This window comes from Megalobrama amblycephala, linkage group LG19 (genome assembly GCF_018812025.1).
Source record: "Megalobrama amblycephala isolate DHTTF-2021 linkage group LG19, ASM1881202v1, whole genome shotgun sequence".
NCBI lineage: Eukaryota > Metazoa > Chordata > Actinopteri > Cypriniformes > Xenocyprididae > Megalobrama > Megalobrama amblycephala.
The window spans coordinates 9,109,549-9,134,084 of record NC_063062.1 but is presented as its reverse complement, the minus strand read 5'-3'; the positions used below and the strand labels follow the sequence as shown (position 1 = coordinate 9,134,084).

At 35.2% G+C, this 24,536-nt stretch overlaps 1 protein-coding gene across 4 annotated transcripts; it reads right to left on the bottom strand.

Annotated features, from left to right (window-relative positions):
* Positions 1–638: 638 nt before the first annotated feature.
* vps9d1 (VPS9 domain containing 1) lies at positions 639–22,556 on the bottom strand. Of its 4 annotated transcripts, none has more exons than XM_048168597.1 (16): positions 22,400–22,556; positions 21,767–21,839; positions 20,595–20,786; positions 19,873–20,032; positions 19,005–19,116; positions 17,426–17,488; positions 16,379–16,431; positions 16,057–16,144; positions 13,613–13,698; positions 13,005–13,528; positions 12,623–12,752; positions 11,470–11,675; positions 9,709–9,793; positions 6,732–6,836; positions 4,728–4,844; positions 639–1,723 (listed from the first exon to the last, which is right to left on the bottom strand). In XM_048168597.1, the coding sequence occupies exons 1-15, from the start codon at positions 22,496–22,498 to the stop codon at positions 4,733–4,735; spliced, it is 2,088 nt and encodes a 695-aa protein (XP_048024554.1). In that variant the 5' UTR covers positions 22,499–22,556; the 3' UTR covers positions 639–1,723; positions 4,728–4,732. The 4 variants fall into 4 exon arrangements, with proteins under 4 accessions (XP_048024554.1, XP_048024555.1, XP_048024556.1 ...); XM_048168598.1 differs by having other exon boundaries at positions 4,732–4,844; XM_048168599.1 differs by having other exon boundaries at positions 20,613–20,786.
* Between the last annotated feature and the right edge of the window lie 1,980 nt (positions 22,557–24,536).

Genomic DNA, 24,536 nt, shown 5'->3' with positions numbered 1-24,536 from the left:
GAAATTTCAGACCAATAGTGACAATTAGAAACCACTAAACGTGAAAAGGTTATGATGAGCAACCTACTGGCTTTTTTTATATAACTTTACACAACTCAATCATAAACACAGCCATTATTGGTAAACGACAGGAAGCATCCATCTAATCACATCATCCATTCTATAGATCAAATTAAAGAGGATCACTGTCTGCAAACTTTCCCAAACCACTCTTGCTGTGTTTTGGTGTTTAACCCCAAGGCTTGTCACAGACTATTTTGGGTGCCATCTCTAAAACTCAGACAGGAATTGGGGCATTTATGTAGAGGGACAAGACAAGTGAACTGGAATGGATTTAAAAAGCCACCCATAGACAAAGAGTCACACAGTGAAGCCATTAGAGTAATCGTCATCCACATAGAGGGTATTCTAGGACAGAGGTTAAGCCTCCTGATGCAGAGTGGCATGTTTTCTCCTTCGGCCCGGAAACTTTCGGAACAATCCAGCCATCTGCCCATCAGGCGGCTTGGCCTCCCTCTGCGCAATCGCCTCTCCCAGCGATTTCCTTCCCCTTCAGATTTTAACTAATCGATTAAAAGGTGGTCAAACGCATAGAAGAGTTGGAAAAATAAAGGAAAAACACCCACAGGAACACTAAAAAGGTTTACATGTGTCTTTATTGTTAGAAAATTCTTATGCCATGCACTTTCAAACCATGCCCATGTGCATTATTCATTTCCCAAAAATAGGACATGAACTCTGGGAAGGCTTTGTAAAAAAAAAAAAAAAATACATGGTTGCTGTCTCTCAGGCAAAGAGATTCAGGCTATATTCACATTCATCATAATTCACAATGCAGATCTTCAGCAACAAACAAAACATATAAATATATTCATTTATGCCTTTGCGCACACACACATATATTTTATTATGTCTATTTCATATTAAATCTCCTCAACATCAGTAACATCAGACTGAAGACAGTTGGTCCAGCAGCATTAGTATTTCTTGCTTTTTTTCACAATGATTTCACTTCTTTTGACTATTAGAGTGAAAAGCATTTAAATAACAAATTAAGATTTCTTAAAAAAAAAAAAAAAAAAAAAAAAAATACATAAAACCTGTACAGCTTAACAATATGTGTGTCTGCTTAGTGGTATATTTATTTGCAAGAGAAATGTAAAACTTGACAATTTTGCTCCATTTTCCCCTACTCAGGCTAAAATTCTGAGCTCAAATACTACAAAAACTCTGTATTAGTGTCACACTTCACATTGTTTAATAAATAGGGTGTTATAGGATGATAAATGCTAGTAGTGCTTTAGTCTTTCCTTTATATTTCATAAAATGTTTTATGGGGAATACCATTTTAACAAAACAACAAAAAAAAAAGATAAAAAAAAAAAAAAAAAAGTCAATGGGATTAGAATATATAAACATAAAAACCCCTAACCTTTTCACAAGTCCAGCATCTGACTCATTTAATCCCATTTAGTCTTAAGCTTTTGTTTTTTGTTTTGGCTACAATATTGATCTCACTTCTAACCACATTCAGATGAACCTGCCCTGTAGCGCCCAAACACAGCATATGACCTTCTCCGGTCCCTTCAAAGGGGTAGGGGGAGAAGATTCGAACAGAACTGAAGTCTGGCATGATTTAGGACTAAACAAGCTGAGCTAAGGAGATACAGCAACTCCTGAAGACCGTCAAAACACGATGAGATCTTTCCACTGGCTACGGCACCTAGAATCAAAACACAAAAGGTTCTAATTAAACTGGATGTACAAGAACAATGTGAGCCAGCCAGCTGCTTTAAGAGCAGAGTCTGTTACAGAAGTAAAAGTGAATGAAAGTGTTCTCCATCACTCTGGCAGTTGTTGAAAGTTTGTTTGACATTTTGGCATGTTTAACAGTCCCATTGGGTAATCTAATTAGAACTTAAGCAACTGTTATTATTTCAGTAACGCAACCTTAAATAGAAACTTCACCCTTTGGCCAAAAACAAAAAGCAACATTTCACTTGAAGTCAAGTTGAAAGTTCAGCGAGGTCAATGTAATCCATCCATCAAGGTAATAGAGTAGCACATCTGACTGTGATCCAGGGGTACCGTCCATCACTCCCCTTCCAATCGTTTCATTTAAGCTGTTCAGTGGTGGATGATTACGATAGAGGAGCGGGTTTAAATGTGGGACGCCACAGTGCAAGTGACAGCTGTACAGACATTGCGCTCTGCAAAGTTAAACGCTTAGATAACATGGGATAATTGTGTCACAGGGAGTTCTGATGAGGTGGAACAACACTGTCGGGTAGAGATTATCTTTCCCCCACCCACCATATGACTTAAAGTTCTTACTCAACTGAAAGACAATACAGGTGCTGGTCATATAATTAGAATATCATCAAAAAGTTCATTTTTTTTTTTTATTGTAAATTATTTTTAAAAATGAAACTTTTATATATTCTAGATTCCCTACATGTAAAGTAAAACATTTCAAAAGTTTTTATTTTTTATTTTATTTTGATGAGCGTACAGCTCATGAAAGTCCAAAATCCAGTATCTCAAAATATTAGAATATTTCCTAAGATCAATCAAAAAAATTGATTTTCAAAACAGAAAAGTTCAAGTTCTTTAAAGTATGTTCATTTGTACACTCAATACTTGGTCGGCAGCACATATTACAGCAAATGACTTGCTCCTAGCACAAATTACAGCATCAGTGAAGTGTGGCATGGAAGTGATCAGCCTGTGGCACTGCTGAGGCACTATTGAGCCTTCAGATCATCTGCATATTGTTGGATCGACTGTTTCTCATCTTTCTCTTGAAAATATCCCATAGATTCAGGTCAGGCATGTTGGCTGGCCAATAAAGCACAGTAATATCATGGTCAGCAAACCACTTGGAAGTGGTTTTTGCACTGTGGGCAGGAATAGGAAATCAGCATCTCCATAAAGCTTGTCAGCAGATGGAAGCATAAAGTGCTCCAAAATCTCCTGGAAGATGGCTGCATTGACTTTGCACTTGATAAAACACAATGGACCAACACCAGCAGACGTCACGCCCCCCCCCCCCCCCCCCCCCCCCAAATCATTACTGACTTCAAAAACTTCACACTAGACTTCAAGCAGCTTGGATTCTGTGCCTCTCCAGTCTTCCTTCAGACTCTGGGACCATGATTTCAACATGAAATGCAAAATTTACTTTTATCTGAAAAGAGGACTTTCGACCACTGTTCACTGTCCAGTTCTTTTTCTCCTTAGCCCAGGTAAGATGCTTCTGACGTTGTTTCTGTTTCAGAAGTGGCTTGGTAGTCCTTTTCCTGAAGATGTCTGAGTGTGGTGACTCTTGATGCGCTGACTCCGGCTTCATTTGACTCATTGTGAAGCTCTCCCAAGCGTTTGAATCGGCTTTACTTGACAGTATTCTCAAGCTTGTGGTCATCCCTGTTGCTTGTGCACCTTTGCCTACCCAATTTCTTCCTTCTAGTCAACTTTGCATTCAATATGCTTTGATATTTCACTCTGTAAACAGCCACCCCATTCAGTAATGACCATCTGTGACTTACTCTCTTTGTGGAGGGTGTCAATGATTGTCTCCTGGACCATTGCCCAGTCAGCAGTCTTCCCCATTAGTGTGGTTTCAAAGAACAAGAGATACACGGAATTTATACTGAAGGGATGGTCATTTAATGAAACTCAAATATAAATATTCTAATAATTTGAGATACTGGATTTTGGACTTTCATTAGCTGTATGCTGCAATCAATAAATTAAAAAAAAAAAAAAAAAAAAAAAAAAACTTTTAAATGTTTTACTTTACATGTAGGGAATCTAGAATAAATGAAAGTTTTATTTTTTTAAATAATTTACAATAATAAAAAAAAATGAACTTTTTCACGATATTCTAATTATATGACCAGCACCTGTATTTGAAAGGCATAAAACTAACCCTAACCCTATATGGTAATTTTAAAAAAATGTTTTTTGAAGTCTCTTATGCTCACCAAGGCTGCACTTATTTGATCAAAAATATAGTAAAAACAATACTGTGAAAAACCACAATCTAATTAGAACTTTTGCAACTTGTTTTATTCAAAATTAACAAAATGCAAGTCAATACATCAATCCTTCCAAAACGTTTTTGTCTAACCCTGTTTCACTAATGTTAGCCTATTATAAACCGTAGATCACTGAAAAGCCACGCAATATCGCGTTCATATCGCAGATGAACTGCCTTCGATAATGAACGCGATATTGCGTGGCTTTTCAGTGATCTACGGCTCTGTCTATTAAATGGCGCTCCATTTGAAAGCAGGTGATGGCGATTTAGCGGTAATCAGGGAACCGGCTTTACTGACGAAATGCGCGTGACAATCTCATGCAATATATCGTGCAGCCCTATTCTAAGCCACTATCTAATGTGATGGATCATATTCATCCGCAGTCACCAGAAACTAAGAACAACCAAAAAACAATCATCAGCAGTTTGTTTAACTGCTAGAGTGTCAAAAGTTATAGTGTATTTTTAAAATAACTTTTTTTTCTGTTTTAATACATTTTCAAATGCAATTTAATTTGGTGACGGCAAAGCTGAATTTTTAGCAGTCATTATTTCAGTCTGTTACAAGATCCTTTAAAAATGAGTTTTTTTTTTGGTAACAATGTAATGCCTTTGCTGTTACTTTTGATCAACTTAATGTGTTCTTGCTGCAAATAAAAGTATTCCTGAAATTATATAATTGGCTTACCTACGTCAGGTGGGTTTGGCCACAGGGGGTGGAGCCCCACCCAAGAGCAATGACTCAACATAGGTCAGCGCGCTCTGCATTGACGTCAGGCAGTACCCCTCCTCCCCAATCAGATACCTGTAGACATAAATAAACACTTCATTAGCGCTTCTCCTCACAAGGGAAAACAAGATCTCTTCCACTGAGGGTCAACTTCAAGTGAACCCGTCTGCTAATGGGACTAAGACACGAGATCAAGCTGAAGCCAAAACTCAGCATTTAACATGTTGGAGAGTGTAAAAAGATGATAGAAAGTGATGAATACAATGAGAAAGCCAGAGTATGAGAGACAGATCATTCTGTTCTTTCAGTAACCATAAAATGAACAATTAAACTCTTGAGATCATAATGAATATTCTCACTGTTTTTGACCAATTCAATATAAAAAGTTATTTTTGATTATGAAATACAAAACAAATATATATAATACTTTAACTGTTGTAGATAAGAAATCAAGTATTTCATTCTACAGTTTTTCTTCAAAACGTTCCTTTTGTTTTCTAGGACACGTGTATAGTTTTAATTAAATAAAACCCGTCAACTGTGCCTGAGAACAGAGAACACTTCCTATCAAATCTTTCCTCACACACTGCAGAGTTCCACCCTCGATTCCAAGCCACTAAGCAGCATAAACATCTAAAGATATTTTATTTGTATTTTTATAGGGAGAGAAAAACCCAAACCAGAATATACCCAACATTCCTTTTTAAGTGCCAATCTAACCAGCCTGTAAAAATGTCCAGTTTTATACTGATAAACAGAGCTCAGGGCTGTGGTCTGAGTAGACACGCGAGAGTGCAGCACAGGAGGGGTGCTATGAATCCCCACAACGCCCCTCAGGAAACAGGTCAAATGGTCACCTACACAAACTGAGATCTCACTGTTGTGATATCCATTGCTCAAATACATAAATGTTATACAATCATTAGTAAGTTATATAAAGCGTTTTCAAAGTTGGACTCACATTACCAAAAAGAACTGTAAAGTTTTCTGGGTTTATTCCAACATTTTTAGACTGGAGGGTATTTTTCTAGCTGATATATTTATGCACAGAATCTGAGACTGTGCAATAGATGACATTTCGATTATTGGTAGCAAGTGAGGTCGTGTTCAGACAATACTTGATACATGCCTAAATGACAGTGAGACTGGCACTTAAAAGGATGTGATAAGCCAAATTTCCAAACAGCATCATCTAACCCACCATTAACAAATGATGCCAAAAATGTGACCGACTGTCAATCTGTTTTGGAGACTCTCTGAGATGCGCCATTTTCTACTGCATATTTAGTCAGGCTGTAAATGTAGATTTAAAGTGCCCCTATTATGCCATTTTAAAGCTTACTAATTCTACAATAAAGTGTTTTTTTTACCTTTGATGCATGTAAACCTAATCTTCTCATCACCTCATTTCTCAAAGAGTCTGAAAATGACTCGTTCAAAAGCTACTCTGCACTGATTGGTCAGATGGCCCAATCTGTTGTGATTGGTCGACCGCTTACAGCACGTGTCACAACCTGAACCTCCAGCACAAGGACGACTTGAGCAGGACATTTCTCAGTGGCTAGTTTTTACTCAGTTTGTCGTACATTACAACAACAACTTTTGAACAGTAGTGTATAGTATAATTTCCTTTTGATTTCTGTGGTTACTTGCCACTGATCTCATATGCCACTGGTCACGTCATTCTAAGGATTATATAAAATAAAAAAAAATAAAAAAAACTTGACTTTATATTTTATATATGTCAGTTGACCATTGTTTGATCATATCAGCCTGAAGAGGGTCATTAGACATGGCCTGGTGGGAAATACATGCGCAGATTATGGCAGAGTGTGTGACCTTTTCCTCTCCATTCTACACAATTTCCCATGGTACAGCAATCCATGTTCATTTTCAGTTCATGAATACTGTTACTTTGTCAAGAACAGTTAAATTACACAGCATTTAATATTGAAGACGCACCCCTCATGGATGAACTCTTCCAACGCAGCACATTCAGACACCAGCTCGGGCATTTCACTGCGTAATGTCACGAACGCCAGGATGGGCAACAGGTCATCGGCACCTCTGAGAAAGACAAAATTAAGAAATAAGATATAGAGAAGTAAACAAACAAATCCAATGATGTTTATTTGTAAGATAAAATATTCTTAGAAAGAACACATTAACAGAACACATAAACCCCATAATTCATGTGATGAAGGGACGCTTGCGTGAGAAGGTAGCTGGGTGTCCCCTTTCCTGCCGGACTGCAGGACACCTGATACGTTTCATACAGGTGAGAATAGCTCTACATACCATCCTCATCTCTGTTTTAACACTGCTTCTGCAATCAAAATAACGCTCACGCACCATGAAGGTGTGCTGGGATGACGCGGCCGTTAGCTTGTTCAAGCCTGTTTGTTAAATTATGACACAATCTAAGCATGTCGAACAGTTGAAGAGTTTAGTGATGTGAACTTCAGAATTAATCAAAAAACAATATAGGGGTTATTGAAATTAAACAGTTAGCCAAAGCATAAACTGCATGAAAGATGTAATGAATACTAATATGCCCCCTCCTGTCCTTAAAAGACAAAGGATACACAGAGGAAATGACTGATGTGCAGAAAGAGACTGCATTATATATTCAATTGTGAGTGGATGTAATCCAGAAAGGAGGAGAAGAAAAAAAAAAAAAAAAAAGTGAGCGAGAAAGAGGAGAGACAATGGAACAAAACAACCGAAAAAAGGGTGAGAATGCCTAAATTGTTCATGTTCACGCATGCATGAAGATATTCATTCTCCCTCACAACCAAACACAAACTTAAAAGCAAAACAAAGGCAGAATGCGCCTTGGCTGTGCTGCCAGGGCAAAATCAGGGCAAGTCTCACAATGAAACACTTCCATTCGGATCGCTGATGCCTTTATAGCATAATCATTTTTAAACCGATGTTCAAGCACGGAATGGAAAACACAAGAATAATGCGAAATAACCAAAGCTGTTGGGTTCAGAAAGCAACGGTCCATTGTTCTGACAACAACAAACATACGTATATTAGGGGTGGGCAGTATGACAAATCTTATCAAAATTACAATTATATAACAATAGTTAATTAAAAAAAAAAAAATAAATAAAAAAAAAAATAATAATAATAAAAATCATTAAATTAAACAGTCAATTAAACGTGTAATATTTAAAAAAAATAAAAAGAAAAAAGCCAACATAACACAATTATACAAAACAATATAAAATAATAAAATATTTAAATACATCTATTAAAACAACAGGAAATAATAATAATAGTTTCATAAAACACACACATTATATATATATATATATATATATATATATATATATATATATATATATATATATATATATAATTGTATAATATGTATAATTGTATATATATATATATATATATATATATACAAATTATACAAAACAATATAAATAATAAAATATTTAATACATCTATTAAAACAACAGGAAATAATAATAATAGTTTCATAAAACACACACATTATATATATATATATATATATATATATATATATATATATATATAAAATTCAACTATAAATATTTAATATAAATTACTATTATTAATTTTTTTTAATCATCATTATTATTATCATTATTATTATTATTATTATATACATTTATGAGATTCAAAGCCTACATCTTGTCTAAACCAGGCGCTAATGACCAGACACTGTCTGCACAGGAAATATCTGCCTGCAACAAGTTCTGCTTTGTGCATGATTTTTAAGTTACGCAGCCACAGATTTACTGCACAGTATATATAGTATAACAATCTGCACCAGTTGCTACATTTTCAACAAATTACATACAGTATGGAGGAAAATGTTCATCCTTAAGAGGAAAAAAAAAAAAAAAAAACCACGATGTCATTGTATAAGAGTTGCAGACAGTGCTCTAAAAGCAAACATCTACATCAGCCATTGTCATGGGGTGCCAAACCGCTGAGCGTGTGCGTCACCAGCGGGCCTCTGCTCTGAAAGCTGTGATGCAAAGAGACACATGTAGATATGACGCAAGTGTTCATTTTACCCACATTTCCTTGTAGAAATCAAGAAAGATGAACAGACACCTTGTTTTGATGGGTGTGGCATGGCCAAGAGGTTACAGACATCATAACGGCCCACATAATATCCCAGCACAGTTTTCTCCTGTGCAGGATGCGGGCGTGAGCTTGCAATTTAACTGCCGAGATTGCAGCTGAGACAGGAAGAAATTTAAGATGTTTTCCAAGAGAGTGAAGCAGATGCTGAGGTCTGTGGGAGATTTTCCACAGAGAAACTGAGCCATGTAGATTCACTGATAAACCTGAATAAATCCACACCTTCAAGAAAATGTGTCATCAGGATGTTATTGAACACACCCATTCATGCTGTGAAACCAGATTTCAAGATTTTTCTAATAAGAAAAAGCAGCTAAACTGCAATCTCGGCGGTTCCAATTCATTTGCCAGGAGCTGTGTGAACATCTAACATACTAGCATCACGTTAGCAGGCACATACACAGAGCCACAAGTATCTATCTGTAATAAATAAGATAAAGCTTCCTTTTGGTTAGAATAACTGGATCAATTTTACTTGAGCTAAGCAGTTCTACATTCAGACTGTCTCTCAAAGTGCATCAAGGCCAAAGTCTGCTCCAGACAGGGCGACCCAGTTAGAGAGGAAGTCAGCTTCGAGCGCCCCGCAGGGGCCAGAGGGTCAAGATGGGACCCCTGCTGAGCTTTGGCCTCTGTGGGGTCTGATGAAGTATGACACAAGGCCAGATGACAAGCAGGAGATTGTTCTTAAAGAACTCTGCACTCCAACAAAGTTCCTTCTTGTTTATTGAACTTTTTTTTTTTTTTGAAAAGGACAGCAAAAGGGACAAAGTGCCACAGCAAGAAAATACTTTATAACCTTGTGTATACTCACATTGCTGCTGATTTGGGTGGATGGTCGTTTTCTTGCAGGAGGCGGTAGTCTTCAGCACAGCCACAGATAATTCGTAGAGTTCTCACTGCAATGAAAAACAACTGCTGTCAGAAAAAAAACTGGTACACTACCTAATCAGTGCATATTAATACCTTAAGGGTACATATTAGCATTAATTTGCACCCTTAAGATACTAATACGCACCATTTAGGTGTATAAATATACATTTATTAATACATTTCCAAAAGATGTGCAAAACATGATGTACAGTTTATGAACAAAAGTATGGAAGCCCATTTCTGGCACATTAATATATATATATATATATATATATATATACACACACACACACACATACACACAGTACAGTCCAAAAGTTTGGAACCACTAAGATTTTTAATGTTTTTAAAAGAAGTTAGTTTCGTCTGTTCACCAAGGCTACATTTTTTTTCAGGATTATTTGATGAATAGAAAGTTCAAAAGAACAGTGTTTATCTGAAATCTAATCTTTTGTAACATTATAAATGTCTTTACTGCCACTTTTGATTGATTTAATGCATCCTTGCTGAATAAAAGTATTCATTTCTTTAATTTCTTTTCAAAAAAATAAAAAAAAATTCTTACTGACCCCAAACTTTTGAACGGTAGTGTATAATGCTACAGAAGCTTTGTATTTCAGATTAATGCTGTTCTTTTGAACTTTCTATTCATCAAGGAATCCTGAAAAAAAAAAGTACGCAACTGTTTTCAACATTGAAAATAATCATAAATGTTTCTTGAGCAGCAAATCAGCATATTAGAATGATTTCTGAAGGATCATGTGACACTGAAGACTGGAGTAACGATGCTGAAAATTCAGCTTTGCATCACAGGAATAAATTACTTTGTCAAATATATTTAAATAGTACACAGTTATTTTAAATTGTAATAATATTTCACAATATTACTGTTTTTTACTGTATTTTTAATTAAATAAATGTAGCCTTGGTGAGCAGACGAAACTTCTTTTAAAAACATTAAAAATCTTAGTGGTTCCAAACTTTTGGACTGTACTATCTATCTATCTATCTAAAATTTATCTTTTGGTAAATCATAATTAGACAGTCAAAAGTCAAAATTACGAAATCATAATTATGAGTGTATGACAAATTTGTTATGATTTATGACTTTAAAAAACAATGAGTCAAACTGACATCTCAATTTTGACCTTTTGTGTCAACTATCACTCAATTTTGACAATTTTTATTTTCATTTCAATTATGACATTAAAAGTCATTATTATGACATAGTAAGTCATTTATGAATAAGTCAAGATTGAGATGTAAAAATTTCGACACTGACTATTCATTTAATGAATGTCTATGTAAATCTTTACTTCATTTTAGTCAAAATGATGACAAATCAATTATAAGATGGTCAAAATTATGACATACCAAGTCATATGAGATGAATAGTCAAATGAGAAAAATATAAGATGTAGAAATTGCATTATTTTCACTATTCATCTTATGAACGTTACAATACTTTCTCCTATCCCAGCTTAACAGAGAGAAAACTAGAAGCCAGCAATTTGTAGCCAAATTTCCCCTAAAAAGGGTGCGACTATCTGTCAGGCGAGATGGGGAGAGTGTAAAAAAATATATATTTTTTTTTATATAAAAATAATTTTATATATATATTTTGCAATTCTGTTTAGGCACTGAAATGACAATACAATAGAAAGGGTTTGTGGTTTCATTTTAAGCATCTCAGAGATCTTACCAATACAATCAAGTTTCTTTTGAGGACAATAGTCTCTACACAGAAGCTTTAACTCCTGTACCGCTGACTCGTATGGGTAGGAACCGTGCAGCACAGCTGGGTCTTTAGGGAACAACTTGGATGCTACACCAACATCACCAGGTGAAATATTACGATGAAGACGCATGCTGCTCTCAACAGCCAGCTCCCGTTCTCGATTCACCCTCCTAAAGAGTCAAAAGAAACATAAGATATTTATATGCAATTAACTAAAACATAAAGCAGCTATGAAAATTATTTTGATGACTAAATGTTTTGTTTGGAGCAGTTGTAATGGAAAATGGTTATTTTCAGCCATGCTGTAACTAAAGAACAATGTATATGATAAAAATTGTCAAGTAAAGATGATTGATTTTTAGCTTAATGGTGCCATCTACTGCACGATGTCTAGATAAATCATGGAATGACTCAATATGACTCTGCCACCCAAAGGAGAGGCTGCTCACTGTAGAGCCAGTGGACGGAGCTTGACATCCAATTCCCTCTCTCTGGCCTTAATCGGTGGAGCTAGGCTGTGTTTAACTCCACTTTTAGACACACTCAAAAACTTCCCCTCGAGGGATTCCCCGCTGCCATTTTGAAGTGCATTTAACTTTGTCAAGAGGGTGAGGGAAGTTTATTGGGACAGACCCCCGACTTTGACAGAGGGAGCAAGTCTACTCAATATGTACACTTCAGGCAAATCCATAGACCACAATGCAACATGCTTGTGACGTCACAGCAGATCATGCTTAATTTACCCCCACCCCACACAACTCTACTGTATGATATTGTATAAGTTAATTTGACATTTAACCACATTATACTTGTAGCTACCTTAAGCTGCCTGTTTGTTTTTTTTCAGTTATAATTTATTGTATTGTTATTTTTGCTTGTGAATTTTTTTATATTTTCTCCAACACCACAAGCATATATACAGGCCTATAGAAGGTGTAAAACAAATCCATAAAGGAAAAAATAAATAATAAATCACTTCAACATTTCAAAGGTTCCACCAGTAGTGGGCACTCATGCAATGTAAATAATGGTGTGCATCCAAGTGAATGAGATGGAAGGAAGTTAGCTAGAGAAGGGCATAACTTAAAAAAAAAAAAAAACTTAATTTGTGACCCACCTAAAGAGTGCCAACAGAGGGCGCCAAATAGGGGTGAAGAAGACTTCCTCTATGCTTGCCACACATTGGTCCTTAGAGCTGGCAGTGTTGAGACATTCAAAAGACAGAAGACACAGAGACAGCAGGCGATCTGTTTCACACAAAGACAAATCCATTTACCATAGAGAATCAGCCAACTAGTACATTTCATAAAAAGACCTTTGACAAACACGTCTATGGTGGATTATGACACTCTGGCATAGTTTACACCCTGACGAAGTATAAACACATGATATCTCTACAGATTTCTCTGGCTCTAACAGGGGATTTCTACAAATGCTGAACTCGCATATCTAGAGTCACAACTAAGGCATCAATCATTCAAGAACAAACATGTATTTACCAATAGCATTGTGGATATCTTTGATAATGGCCTTCAAATGTTCCTTCAGAGCACGCTCCTCAAGATCAAGAATATGAGACTGTAGGCCTATGTGTGTTGTGTCAAAAGCCACATCAGAGTCTGTATCGTCACCACTGTGAGAAGGAACCCAGTCCAGCTGAGTAAGAAACTTCTCCAGGTCCTCAAAAGAGTTCTCTCTATCTGTGGAGGCCAGAGTTGAAGACTCGTCTAGGTCGGTCTCGGACTTGGTGTCGCTGGTGTTGATGTCGTAGGATGGGGAAAGAGCGATGGAGGCATCAGATAAGCTGTGAGTCAGAGCAGATGAGAGTGGGTTCTGCTGCTGCTGTGGAGAGATATGACTGTCGAACAGGAGCAGGCTCTGGGCGCTGCGGGAGGGCTTTAAGGGTAGCGAGCGTCCAGGCGCTGTGCTCAGAGGAACACACTGGCTCACTATAGGATACAGTCTGTTATAAACACGATACTGAAGCCTCTTCAGCAACTTCATGACTGGGTGATCTGGATAGCTAAGATCAAGACAAAACAGGTGACATAAGCTACAGAAGAAACACTCATTTATTTTTACAGATGATCTGACACCACAAACCTACCTGAGAAGACAGGAGATAAGACCTGAAACCAGTATCGGATCATTTGGACTCTTTTTCAGATTAGCTTTCCACATTTTTGGCCATTCCTATGATTAAACCAATGAAACCATTATTTATACACACTCAATTAAAAAGAAATTTCAAAAGTTTGGGGTCAGCAAGGATGCCGTTCTTTGATTAACTTTCTATTCAAAGAATCCTGGGGGAAAAAGTTCCAGTTCCCTCTCTCTGGACCTAATCGGTGGAGCTAGGCTGTGTTTAACTCCACTTATAGACACATTCACAAACTTCCCAAAGCACTTCCCCTCAGGGGAATCCCCGCTGCCATTTTGAAGTGCTTTTAACTTTGTCAAGTGGGCAAGGGAAGTTTATTTGGACAGACCCTTGATTTTGACAGGGGGAGCAAGTCTACTCAATATGTACATTTCAGGCAGATCCATAGACCACAATGCAACACGCTTGTGACGTTACAGCAGATCGTGCCTAATTTACCCCCACCCCACACAACTCTACTGTATGATATTAGAGTTATTTTGACATTTAACTGCATAATACTTGTAGCTACCTTAAGCTGGCTGTTTTTTTTTTTAAAGGTGCTCTAAGCGATGTCACGCGTTTTTAGGCCAAAACATTTTTTGTCACATACAGCAAACATCTCCTCACTATCCGCTAGCTGCCTGTCCCCTGAACACACTGTAAAAAAAGCGGTCTCTGTAGTTGCCACAAGCTCCGAAAATGGCAATAAAAACAAACTGGTGCAGCCTGGACCACGACTCATAATAAATATGCTCCAGCCAATAACCGACAAGAATGATTTTAAATGCGCGTTCATGACTGTTTCAGGAAGCACGCAGGGGAGGGGAGGAGGAGGAGGAGGGAGGGTCTAGCTAGCCTCTGTTTTGTTTGACAACACTTCGAACGTCAACAGGAAGTTACTCCGCCCAGGATCGCTTAGAGCACCTTTTATTTTATGTATTGTTATTTTCGCTTGTGTAATTTATATTTTCTCCAACAGCCCAAGGATACATGCCTATAGAATGGTCTCAAACAAAGTCTTAAGGAAAAATAACTAAAAGCAGCTTTATTGCGGATTCCAGTTATTAAGGGTTTTGTTGCGTTCCATTTAAAAAGGTTCCACCAGTAGTGGGCACTCATGCAACGTAAGCAATGAAATGCTTCTGAGTGAACGAGATGGAGGGAAGTTAGCAAGAGAAGGGCTTTTTTCTTTTCTTTTTTTTTTTTTTTTTTAACTTGTCAGATCATTTGAACTCTTTCAGATTAGCTTTCCACAGTTTGGAAATGGGTAATGGCTGCTGAAAATTTTGGTTTGCCATTACAGAAATACATTACATTTTAAAATATATTAAATTAGAAAAGTTATTTTAAATTAGATTTGCACAAATGTTACCATTTTTTACTGTAAATGCAGCCTTACTGAGCATAAGAGCCTTTTTAAAAAAAACTCTCACCAACCCCAAACTTTTGAACAGTAGTGTATAGAGAGAGAGAAAAAAAAAAAAATTCAATCTAATGATGCATTGCGTTTCTCTCCAATTCCACACACACACACACACACACACACACACACACACACACACACACACACACACAAAAAAAACCCTCGAAGCTTCTGTAAAATAATCTTTCATAAAGTTTGGAAAGTTTCAAGCATATTACATTCGTGGGCTTCACTGCACAGGACGCACTTTGTTTGATGTTACACATGAAGTGCGTGGTCTCGCCGTCTGCATTTTCTTTATAAATGTTCTACGAAGTCATCAATTATGTAGTTTGGAATGTAATGGACTTGTATATTTAAAATATGAAACTAACAGAAGGTTGCATTCAATTTCAAACGCTGACGCGCAATTTGTTTGTGAAGAGTGCTCGTGCATGCTGCTGTGTGCGACTGTGTAATTGGTTTAATGTACTTGCACCTCAAAATGGTTTTATGACGCAAAATTCATTTAAACACAGTTATGTTTTAAGAGATTAAATGGACATGGCAAACCACATTACTTCCTATATTTCAAAAGAGATCCATGCGTGAATGTAGCTTAATAGATCTCCTCTCGTAACAATCAAAATCACTCATAGTTCTTAAATAGAAAACGTTCAGATAATCTTATTTTTTCAATAAGCATTCTTTGTTTATTGCTCATTATATATTTCTTTGCTCCTATTTATAATTACTTATGTAAGGATATGTAAATGTAAGTATTTTAAGATTTTAAAGTCAGTAAACTAATTAATTAATAATAATATAAAAAAAGAAAAAAAAAAAAAAAAACTTTTTTTTTTCTTTATTTTAGAATCAGATCATGACTCCCAGAATCAGAATATATATATATATATATATATATATATATATATATATATATACACAAATATACAAATATACATAAAAGATTCAAAAATCAATGTTACAATATAAATATACTTACATGATCATGCTCATATTCAAGCACACTTGCATACAGATCTCGCTGCTCTTGCTCGTCAGGTGTAATGGTCCCACAGGTTGCAAACCTCCTGCAAAAATGCAATTTCATGCACACAAATTAACAGAGTATAATTCTAGGAAACCATTGAGCATTAAACAGCTTAAAGGTGCTCAGACTCTTTACATAATGCCTTTGTCATTCTAAGGTATTATGTCATGCACAGCACCACAAGAAACATATGCAATTGGCAAAACTCATAATATTCCATGTGTAACTTAAAGTTATGAATGTCCATCTGGCCCATGGGTCAAAAACTGCTCACCTGTTGGCTTCTTCCTGCAGCCGGAGTCTCCTCTCCTCCATTTTCCTTTGAAGCTGCAAGCGTTCAGGAAAACTCCCAACAGTTTGAAAAATTACCACATTCAGAAAAATCAGTAGAAGCAAACCTTGCTCACAGCACATTGATTAACACAATCTCCCAAAAAGCGTAAAGTTTTTTTTTTTTTTAGTTTTTCACATGTACACATTCTTGTATAAATGAGGTAGTGCTTTAAGCTTTCAGTAAATTGTTGAAATTACATTAAATTGGGGATTTTTGAAAAGAATATAATTAGATAGCACTTGAGCTACTTTTTTATGTGAATCACAAGCAGTACATGTCAACGTCAAAACTTATACTGAGCTTTGATAGTGTGAATAATAGACACCTCTGGTTTGCAGAGAAAGCACAAAAGGTTACAGAGGTGTTGACCTTCCTACCGTAAACATTTCTTCCAGACATTCTTGACATATGCATCCAAAAACCTTTGCTAAATTTAGAAGCTTATGTAATAACCTTTACAACACCGACAAATTATTGATGGAAAGAAATAGATCTTGAACAAATCACAAGAACAATCCAATCCAAGAACAGCCACCAGCATCAAAAAAATGCTTTTCCTTTACAGCAGAATCGTTCCAAATGCTATGTATTTAACATTTAAAACCAGACCCCCCCGCCCTCGATGGAGGTGGGTCATTTTCGAAATTGTCTTATAAAGTCAAAATATATACATTGTTTTTGAATTACCGTAAAGCATTTTGTCACTCGTGTCGTGTGAGCGTGAACATGAGGCGAGATTGTGTCGGGTCGGCGCAGCTCAACTTGCAAGTGCTGTTTTCTGGCGTAGACGTGCCAGAGGGGGTTAGTGCTCGCCTCAAACACACCACTACAAGTCAATTAACCATCGTAAGGACTTAGAAAACTATTTATGAAGGTAAAAAAGTTACCTAATTCTGCTTTAAAAACTGCAATAATCCATAAAATTGTCCTTTTTTAATTCATGGTGACTTTACTGAATGTCATGGCCCAGGAAGCCATAAAGGATACTGCATCTTGTCTGGCTTTGGCTATTATCAGATTCTCCATCATTTGCCTCTGAAGTGAGAGAGTCTGTATTAAGAAAAAGAAATAAATACCATCATTATACAAGTAATTATTTCAGTTTCAACTGAGTATTGACGTTTACTCATTAGTAGAAAGAGTAGATTAGAAGAAAAGTGGAAGAAAGTTACATGACCGTGGATATAGTTTGCATACAGTGCAGCATCCCTGCAGCTTTAATAGATAGAATTAAACACTTGCAGAAAAACTCTTCAGTTTTAATGGACAGCCACCATAGCCATGAACAAGAACTAAACTTTTTATTTCCTCTAACTCCTCACCACCAAAATGTAGGGTCAATTAATGAAGTCAATTAATGAAGTGAATCAAAAATTAACTTTTAAAAGCTCCGTGCATAATACAAAACAAATGAGCAAAATGCAGATTAAAATAGTTTTAGATAGACATGTCACAGCATGACATGTCAACTTTCAAATTTAAAATATTTAAAAATGTCATTATACGCACTGGATTTTTCATATGGCAAAGATTCTGCATTTTAGCATGCTTACAAACCAAATACGCATTTAAAAATACGATTTCCCTAAACCATAAAAATGATGCTCGCCACGTAAATGAATAAATAAATATGCCAAAACGAACCTTCCAGAATGTCTTGAGTTTTTTCCAGTATAAACGAATATCCATTGGCGTTTCTCTGCGTCTCCGGATCATTCTTGAAAACTGGACAGTACACAATGTTTGCGTTCCGCCTAACAACAAAGTTTGTTTGACCCGCCACCAAAACTCAAACGAAAGCACTTACCGTGCAAGTAAATGCGATATTGTTCATTAAAACGACAATAGTACTGCGATAGCGACCGAAAATTAAATATATTAATCGTCTTTGTCTGTGAGCGGCCAACCCTTTCGCTCTGAAGCCCTAACTGGATCCCACGTTCACAGTAGGCATCACAGCACATGGACATGGTGAATCGCGCAAAGCCATTTAAACAAGAGGTGTGGCGTCAGATGTGTTTTACGCATGCGCACAATAAAGTCATGGTGCGTAAACATCTGAAATTGGGTCAATTGAACGTTTACTGCCATGTAACATATGCAATTTTATATATAATATGAAAGCGTTGAACCACAAGGTGGGAAAAAAAACATCACAATGGTGGAACATTTTTTCCTTGCCTTCCTGTGTCTGTTTCATAAAAAAAAAAATCAATTTTATTTTTCCTCTATTTTTTTTTTTTTAAGTATTTCCTTTTTTCTCCATAATTTGTTTAGATATGAAAATATGGTGCTGAAAAATACAAATAAAAAATATGGATATAAATATTTACCAAAAAACTTAAAAAATATATACAAAGGAAAAAATACAGAACACTGAAAGAAACAGACTCAAGAAGGCACTAAGGCACTTTATTTTAGGACTTCTGTATGTATGCATATATGTATTTATTTATTCATTTGCTAGTGTAGAGCATACACGAACACTGTAATTATTTTATAGTCATTTTCATAATTTATTTTATTTTATTTTTTATACAATCTCATTTAATTTTTCCAGACTTACCAATGAGGTTTTTTGTGTGGCCTGGCCAGGGGTAAGTCTTGCCAGTCGTGCTTCATAATTAGCCTTAAGTTTCTGGTTCAGACGCGACGCTTCTTCAATAGGCGTTAATTCCCTGTCATACACATACAAAAACGTCTTATTGTGAACATTCTGTGCATTAGGGACCGCTCTTAGTGAGACTAAAAAACGTGATGTACTATTAACTTCCTTTATATGGATGCAGAATAGATTTCTTTATCACAGAACTGATAACCTTGAAAGATCAATTGTCGGGGCCAGGGGCCAGTGGAAATGCACATAACTAATGTGAACCATGTGAACCATGATTAAAAAAAAGTTAAAGGTTGGGGATGGCAGATGAAAATAATGATACTCTTTTATAATTTCTTACTTATAATAATTATTTAGATCTTAAGGAAAAGCATGCCGTTTATATCTTGGGCTCTTTCTCTTACAGAGGCATCATCCAGATTAAAAAAATTATTGCTTTCTTAAATAACTTTATTTGAATGCCTATTGTAAAGCACAATGTTCTTGGAGAATTTAATTTATTAAAAATAATAATTCTCATTTTGGAGAAATTTTAAAGTGAATTGTTACACTATTATTAAATGTAGAGCTCTGATATGGTGAGAATTTATGAAACTATTGATTAATCTTATATAATACTAATGTATATTTTTCAGTGTTACTTAAATCTTGTTTTTGTATGTTATCTTGTATGAATTACATATACTATATCTTTGGGAACAAGATGTACACTCAATAATCAATGGATATTGGAACTCTGTGCACATCATTATATAAGTTCCTCCACATTCCGCTGTTAAGCAATGTTTATGAAAATATTGATGGCTTACTGACTCACTTTCGGTTGTCTTGTGACTCCACTGTTTGAAACTTCTGGAAGACTTCAGGTGGCAGAAAGGGGGAGTCTGTCACCCCTCCCTCAGAGAGGACTCTGCGATGTCTGGTGGGCTGTTCCTTACTTTGTGTCTCAGAAACCAATGGCTTCTCATTAGGCATTTCTACAGAAAGAAGAGTTTGGAATATTATGTGTGTGTGTGTGTGTACACTTCTAATGTAAACAAAAAATGTCCATTTCAAATAAATGCTGAGTTTTTATTAATTAAAGAATCCTAAAAAAAATATTAGCTTCTACAAAAATATTAAGCAGCAAACAACAGTGAAAATAAGAACCATTATTAATAACTGAGCACAAATCAGCATATTAGAAAGATTTCTGAAGGAACGTGTGACACTGAAGACTGGAATAATGATGCTGAAAATTCAGCTTTGCCATCACAGGATTAAATGACATTTTAAAATATATTAAATTAAAAAAAACAATTATTTTAGATTGTAATGATATTTCACAATATTACTGTTTTTACTGTATCAAATAAATGAGCAGAGACTTATTTATTAATTATTCTAGATAATAATTAAATTATTAATTAATTGTTATCTTACTTATTCTAAATATTTAAAAATAATATTTTTAATAAATGTCTATATGTTAAATTAGAAGATAATTCATGGACCCCCTGATCGAAAACCAGGATAACAAAAAAAAAAAAAAAGGCACACCTGTCATTTTGTAATCACCTATTGCATTAATAGCTGGAACGGTGGTCTGTTTGGGGTTGGGCAGAGGAGTGGAGGAGGTGGCAGGTGAAGGGCATTCTTGCCTCCTTATTATACATGATTTGACCCTCTCCAAACATTGCTCAACCAGTTTCACCATCTTCTCCAATTCCACCGACTCCATCTCTCCCTCCTCTGCAAGAAGAAGTTCATAAGAGTCATATGTCTCTTTATATTTCATATTGCTCTTACAGAACAAAAAAACAACAACAACACTTTAAAGTTACAATTTGAAGGTGGAATTCTAAAGTCCAATTCACACTTCACTGACAGACATGGGCCAACGCAGACAGTCACCAGATTACGAAAACAAGCTCCGACAGGGGTAACACAGGATCTGACGAAGCGTCTGTCAGCGTGGAGTGAATTGGTCTTAAAGGGATAGTTTACCCAAAAATGATTGTCATTTTTTTTTTTTTTTTTTTTTTGTCATCATTTACTTACCCTAATGTTATTCCAAACCTGTATGAGTTTCTTTCTTCTGTTGAACACAAAAAGTTATTTTAAAGAATAACAGACAGTTGACGGTAGCCGTTGACTTCCATAGTATTTCTTTTTTCCTACTATGTAAGTCAATGGCTACTGTCAACTGTTTGATTACCAACATTCTTCAAAAATATCTTATTTTGTGTTCAACAGACGAAAGAAAGGTTTGGAACAATGTGAGGGTGATTTTGGTGTGAATTTTATCCATTTAAACAACAAGGTTAACTCTGCATGACCCTGAAAAGCTAATCATGAACAAAGGTGAGAAGATCTAACCTTATCTTAATAGACCTTTAAGAATCATTTAATGCAATCTTTTCCACATGACTTAAGATACATTTTAACCCACAAAAAGGACTGTGTATTGTCAATCAAATTCACTCTGGTGTCATGATGAAGCACAAACAGTTGAGACACATCAAATCTCGTTCTCTCTTGAAGTAGGAAGTCGGTTCACACCACATGACAATGACTGTCATAGAGGAAATAATATGTATTGTGAAAGAAAAAAAAAAAAGGAAGAAAGAACCATTGAAGCCTAAAAAGCACATATCATTTTTAATGGAAAGGTTGGAGTATGTGTAATTGGAGAACTAATTTCACAAAGGTTTGGAGTGTGAATAACTTACGCTTAGATGCAGCATTTTCAAGCAGAGCATGAGAGATGTAGTTGATACTTCTTAAGTATTCACAGTATGCCTCCTATGAAGGGAAATAAATAACCATAGTGGGTGTGGCAGGAAGATTTTATTGGATCTGTTCTGTAACACAGTGTCTTATTAAGTTTATATTTTTGCTAGATGACCTATTACATCTGGAGTATCTCAAGTTGCCACATCCACCCCCCAAAGAGAGAAGGACAACATGATGCATTATCCAAATGTTTTTATCTAAATCTGCAATGTATCTGAGTGTTTTCACAACATTAACTCAACTAGCTCAGATGAATCGTTAAACACTCTAAAATCAGGTGATTAGGAAACAGGTAATTAGATTTAGTTAATATCAAAAAGTAAACAATGCAAATCACTGTTGATATGATTTTTTTCTTAAGATTGTATCAGTACTTTTACTGAATAATGTTCTGGACCCGCAGTTTTTGGGGGAAATCATTGGGGTTCTCATGACCATTAGCTTCTATTATTGTTTACGCTGATAAATGACGTCGCTCCCGCATGCACTTATTGAATAAATATGACCATATCTGGACCAAACAAGGCAGGTTTAAAGATTTAAAGATTTAAACATTTAAACATATCTACCTTGTGTCTGTTGCCGGTATCCAGCTGAATGGCCACTTTTACAAGTCTCATGGCATTCTGCAGGGGTCTCTGACTGCTGTCACTGAGAGGAGCGGCCATCCTGCCAAAACAATCGCGCGAGTCTGGCGGCAACAAGCCATATGCAACAACCACTGACGTAACTACTGTGCGTTTCAAAATAAAAGGCCGATTTTCGTTACTGTGATTATAGATTTGAATAAACAAAGAAAAGACAACGTATATTATAATATTTGTTTGACATTTCGGGGTTTTTGCTTTGAACTGACACTTGTATGACTGTGAACAACACTAAAACAAAACGAAAACGTCTGTTCAAGTAATGTTACACATTTTTACTCAATCCAAAATTTTTAATAATAATAAAAAATTATAACTAAAACACACCAAAATAGCAAATTTTCAGAAACAGACAGAGATTAAATTATAATAAATAGTGCCTATATTTGGCATACATATTAAATAATTGCAACATTAATAAAAATAAATTAGTAAAAGCTATATATACAGTACAGTCCAAAAGTTTGGAACCACTAAGATTTTTAATGTTTTTAAAAGAAGTTTCGTCTGCTCACCAAGGCTACATTTATTTAATTAAAAATACAGTAAAAAACAGTAATATTGTGAAATATTATTACAATTTAAAATAACTGTGTACTATTTAAATATATTTGACAAAGTAATTTATTCCTGTGATGCAAAGCTGAATTTATTACTCCTGTCTTCAGTGTCACATGATCCTTCAGAAATCATTCTAATATGCTGATTTGCTGCTCAATAAACATTTATGATTATTTTCAATGTTGAAAACAGTTGTGTACTTTTTTTTTCAGGATTCCTTCATGAATAGAAAGTTCAAAAGAACAGCATTTATCTGAAATACAAAGCTTCTGTAGCATTATACACTACCGTTCAAAAGTTTGGGGTCAGTAAGAATTTTTATTTTTTTGAAAAGAAATTAAAGAAATGAATACTTTTATTCAGCAAGGATGCATTAAATCAATCAAAAGTGGCAGTAAAGACATTTATAATGTTACAAAAGATTAGATTTCAGATAAACACTGTTCTTTTGAACTTTCTATTCATCAAATAATCCTGAAAAAAAATATTGTACACAAATATTTTGTACAATTGTACACATTAAATGTTTCTTGAGCAGCAGATCAGCATATTAGAATGATTTCCGAAGGATCATGTGACACTGAAGACTGGAGTAACGATGCTGAAAATTCAGCTTTGCCATCACAGGAATAAATTACTTTGTGAAATATATTCAAATAGAAAACAGTTATTTTAAATTGTAATAATATTTCACAATATTACTGTTTTTTACTGTATTTTTAATTAAATAAATGTAGCCTTGGTGAGCAGACGAAACTTCTTTTAAAAACATTAAAAATCTTAGTGGTTCCAAACTTTTGGACTGTACTGTGTACTGTATATATATATATATATATATATATATATATATATATCCCTTATAGTTATAACCTGTTTTTTATTTCCTTACATTAGTCCACATGCCATTGTATTCTTTGAAATACCTTAAAGTAACTTATACAATGATTAAAGGGACATTCACCCAAAAATCTAAATTCTGTCATCGTTCACTCACCCTCAAGTAGTTCCAAACCTGTATGAATTTCTTTGTTCTGCTGAACATAAAGGAAGATATTTGGAAGAATGTCAGAAACCAAACAGATCTCGCACCCCATTTAATACCATAGTAGGGAAAATAAATACTATGGTAGTCAATGGGGGCAACATCTGTTTGGTTTCTGACATTCTTCCAAATATCTTCCTTTATGTTCAGAAGAACAAATAAATTCATACATTTTTTGGTGAACCATCACTTTAATGTGGCATTAATTTTAAATGTGGTTAAATTAATAAAGTGCCTAAGATATATGGAAAAATTGAGATGTCACAATGTCAGTATTATTTTAATATTTTATATACTATTATAGTACATATTTTAAATTTGAGCTTTTATTTTTTATATTTCAACATGTTATTTCATCCTTTTTAGTAGTAGTTTTTACTGTTGAGTTATTTTAGTACTTCAATTACTGATCTAGTTTATATAAATCAGTGACATCAACTTAAACCTCTTTCAGTT

Bases quoted from the DNA above. Each gene is read 5' to 3' on its own strand.
- vps9d1 (XM_048168597.1), bottom strand. From the start codon at position 22,498: ATGGCCGCTCCTCTCAGTGACAGCAGTCAGAGACCCCTGCAGAATGCC. The intron at 20,787-21,766 runs GTAAGTTATTCA...TTCTTCTTGCAG, and splicing joins TGAAAATGCTGCATCTAAGC to AGGAGGGAGAGATGGAGTCG. The intron at 17,489-19,004 runs GTAAGTCTGGAA...TTCTTAATACAG, and splicing joins CCACACAAAAAACCTCATTG to ACTCTCTCACTTCAGAGGCA.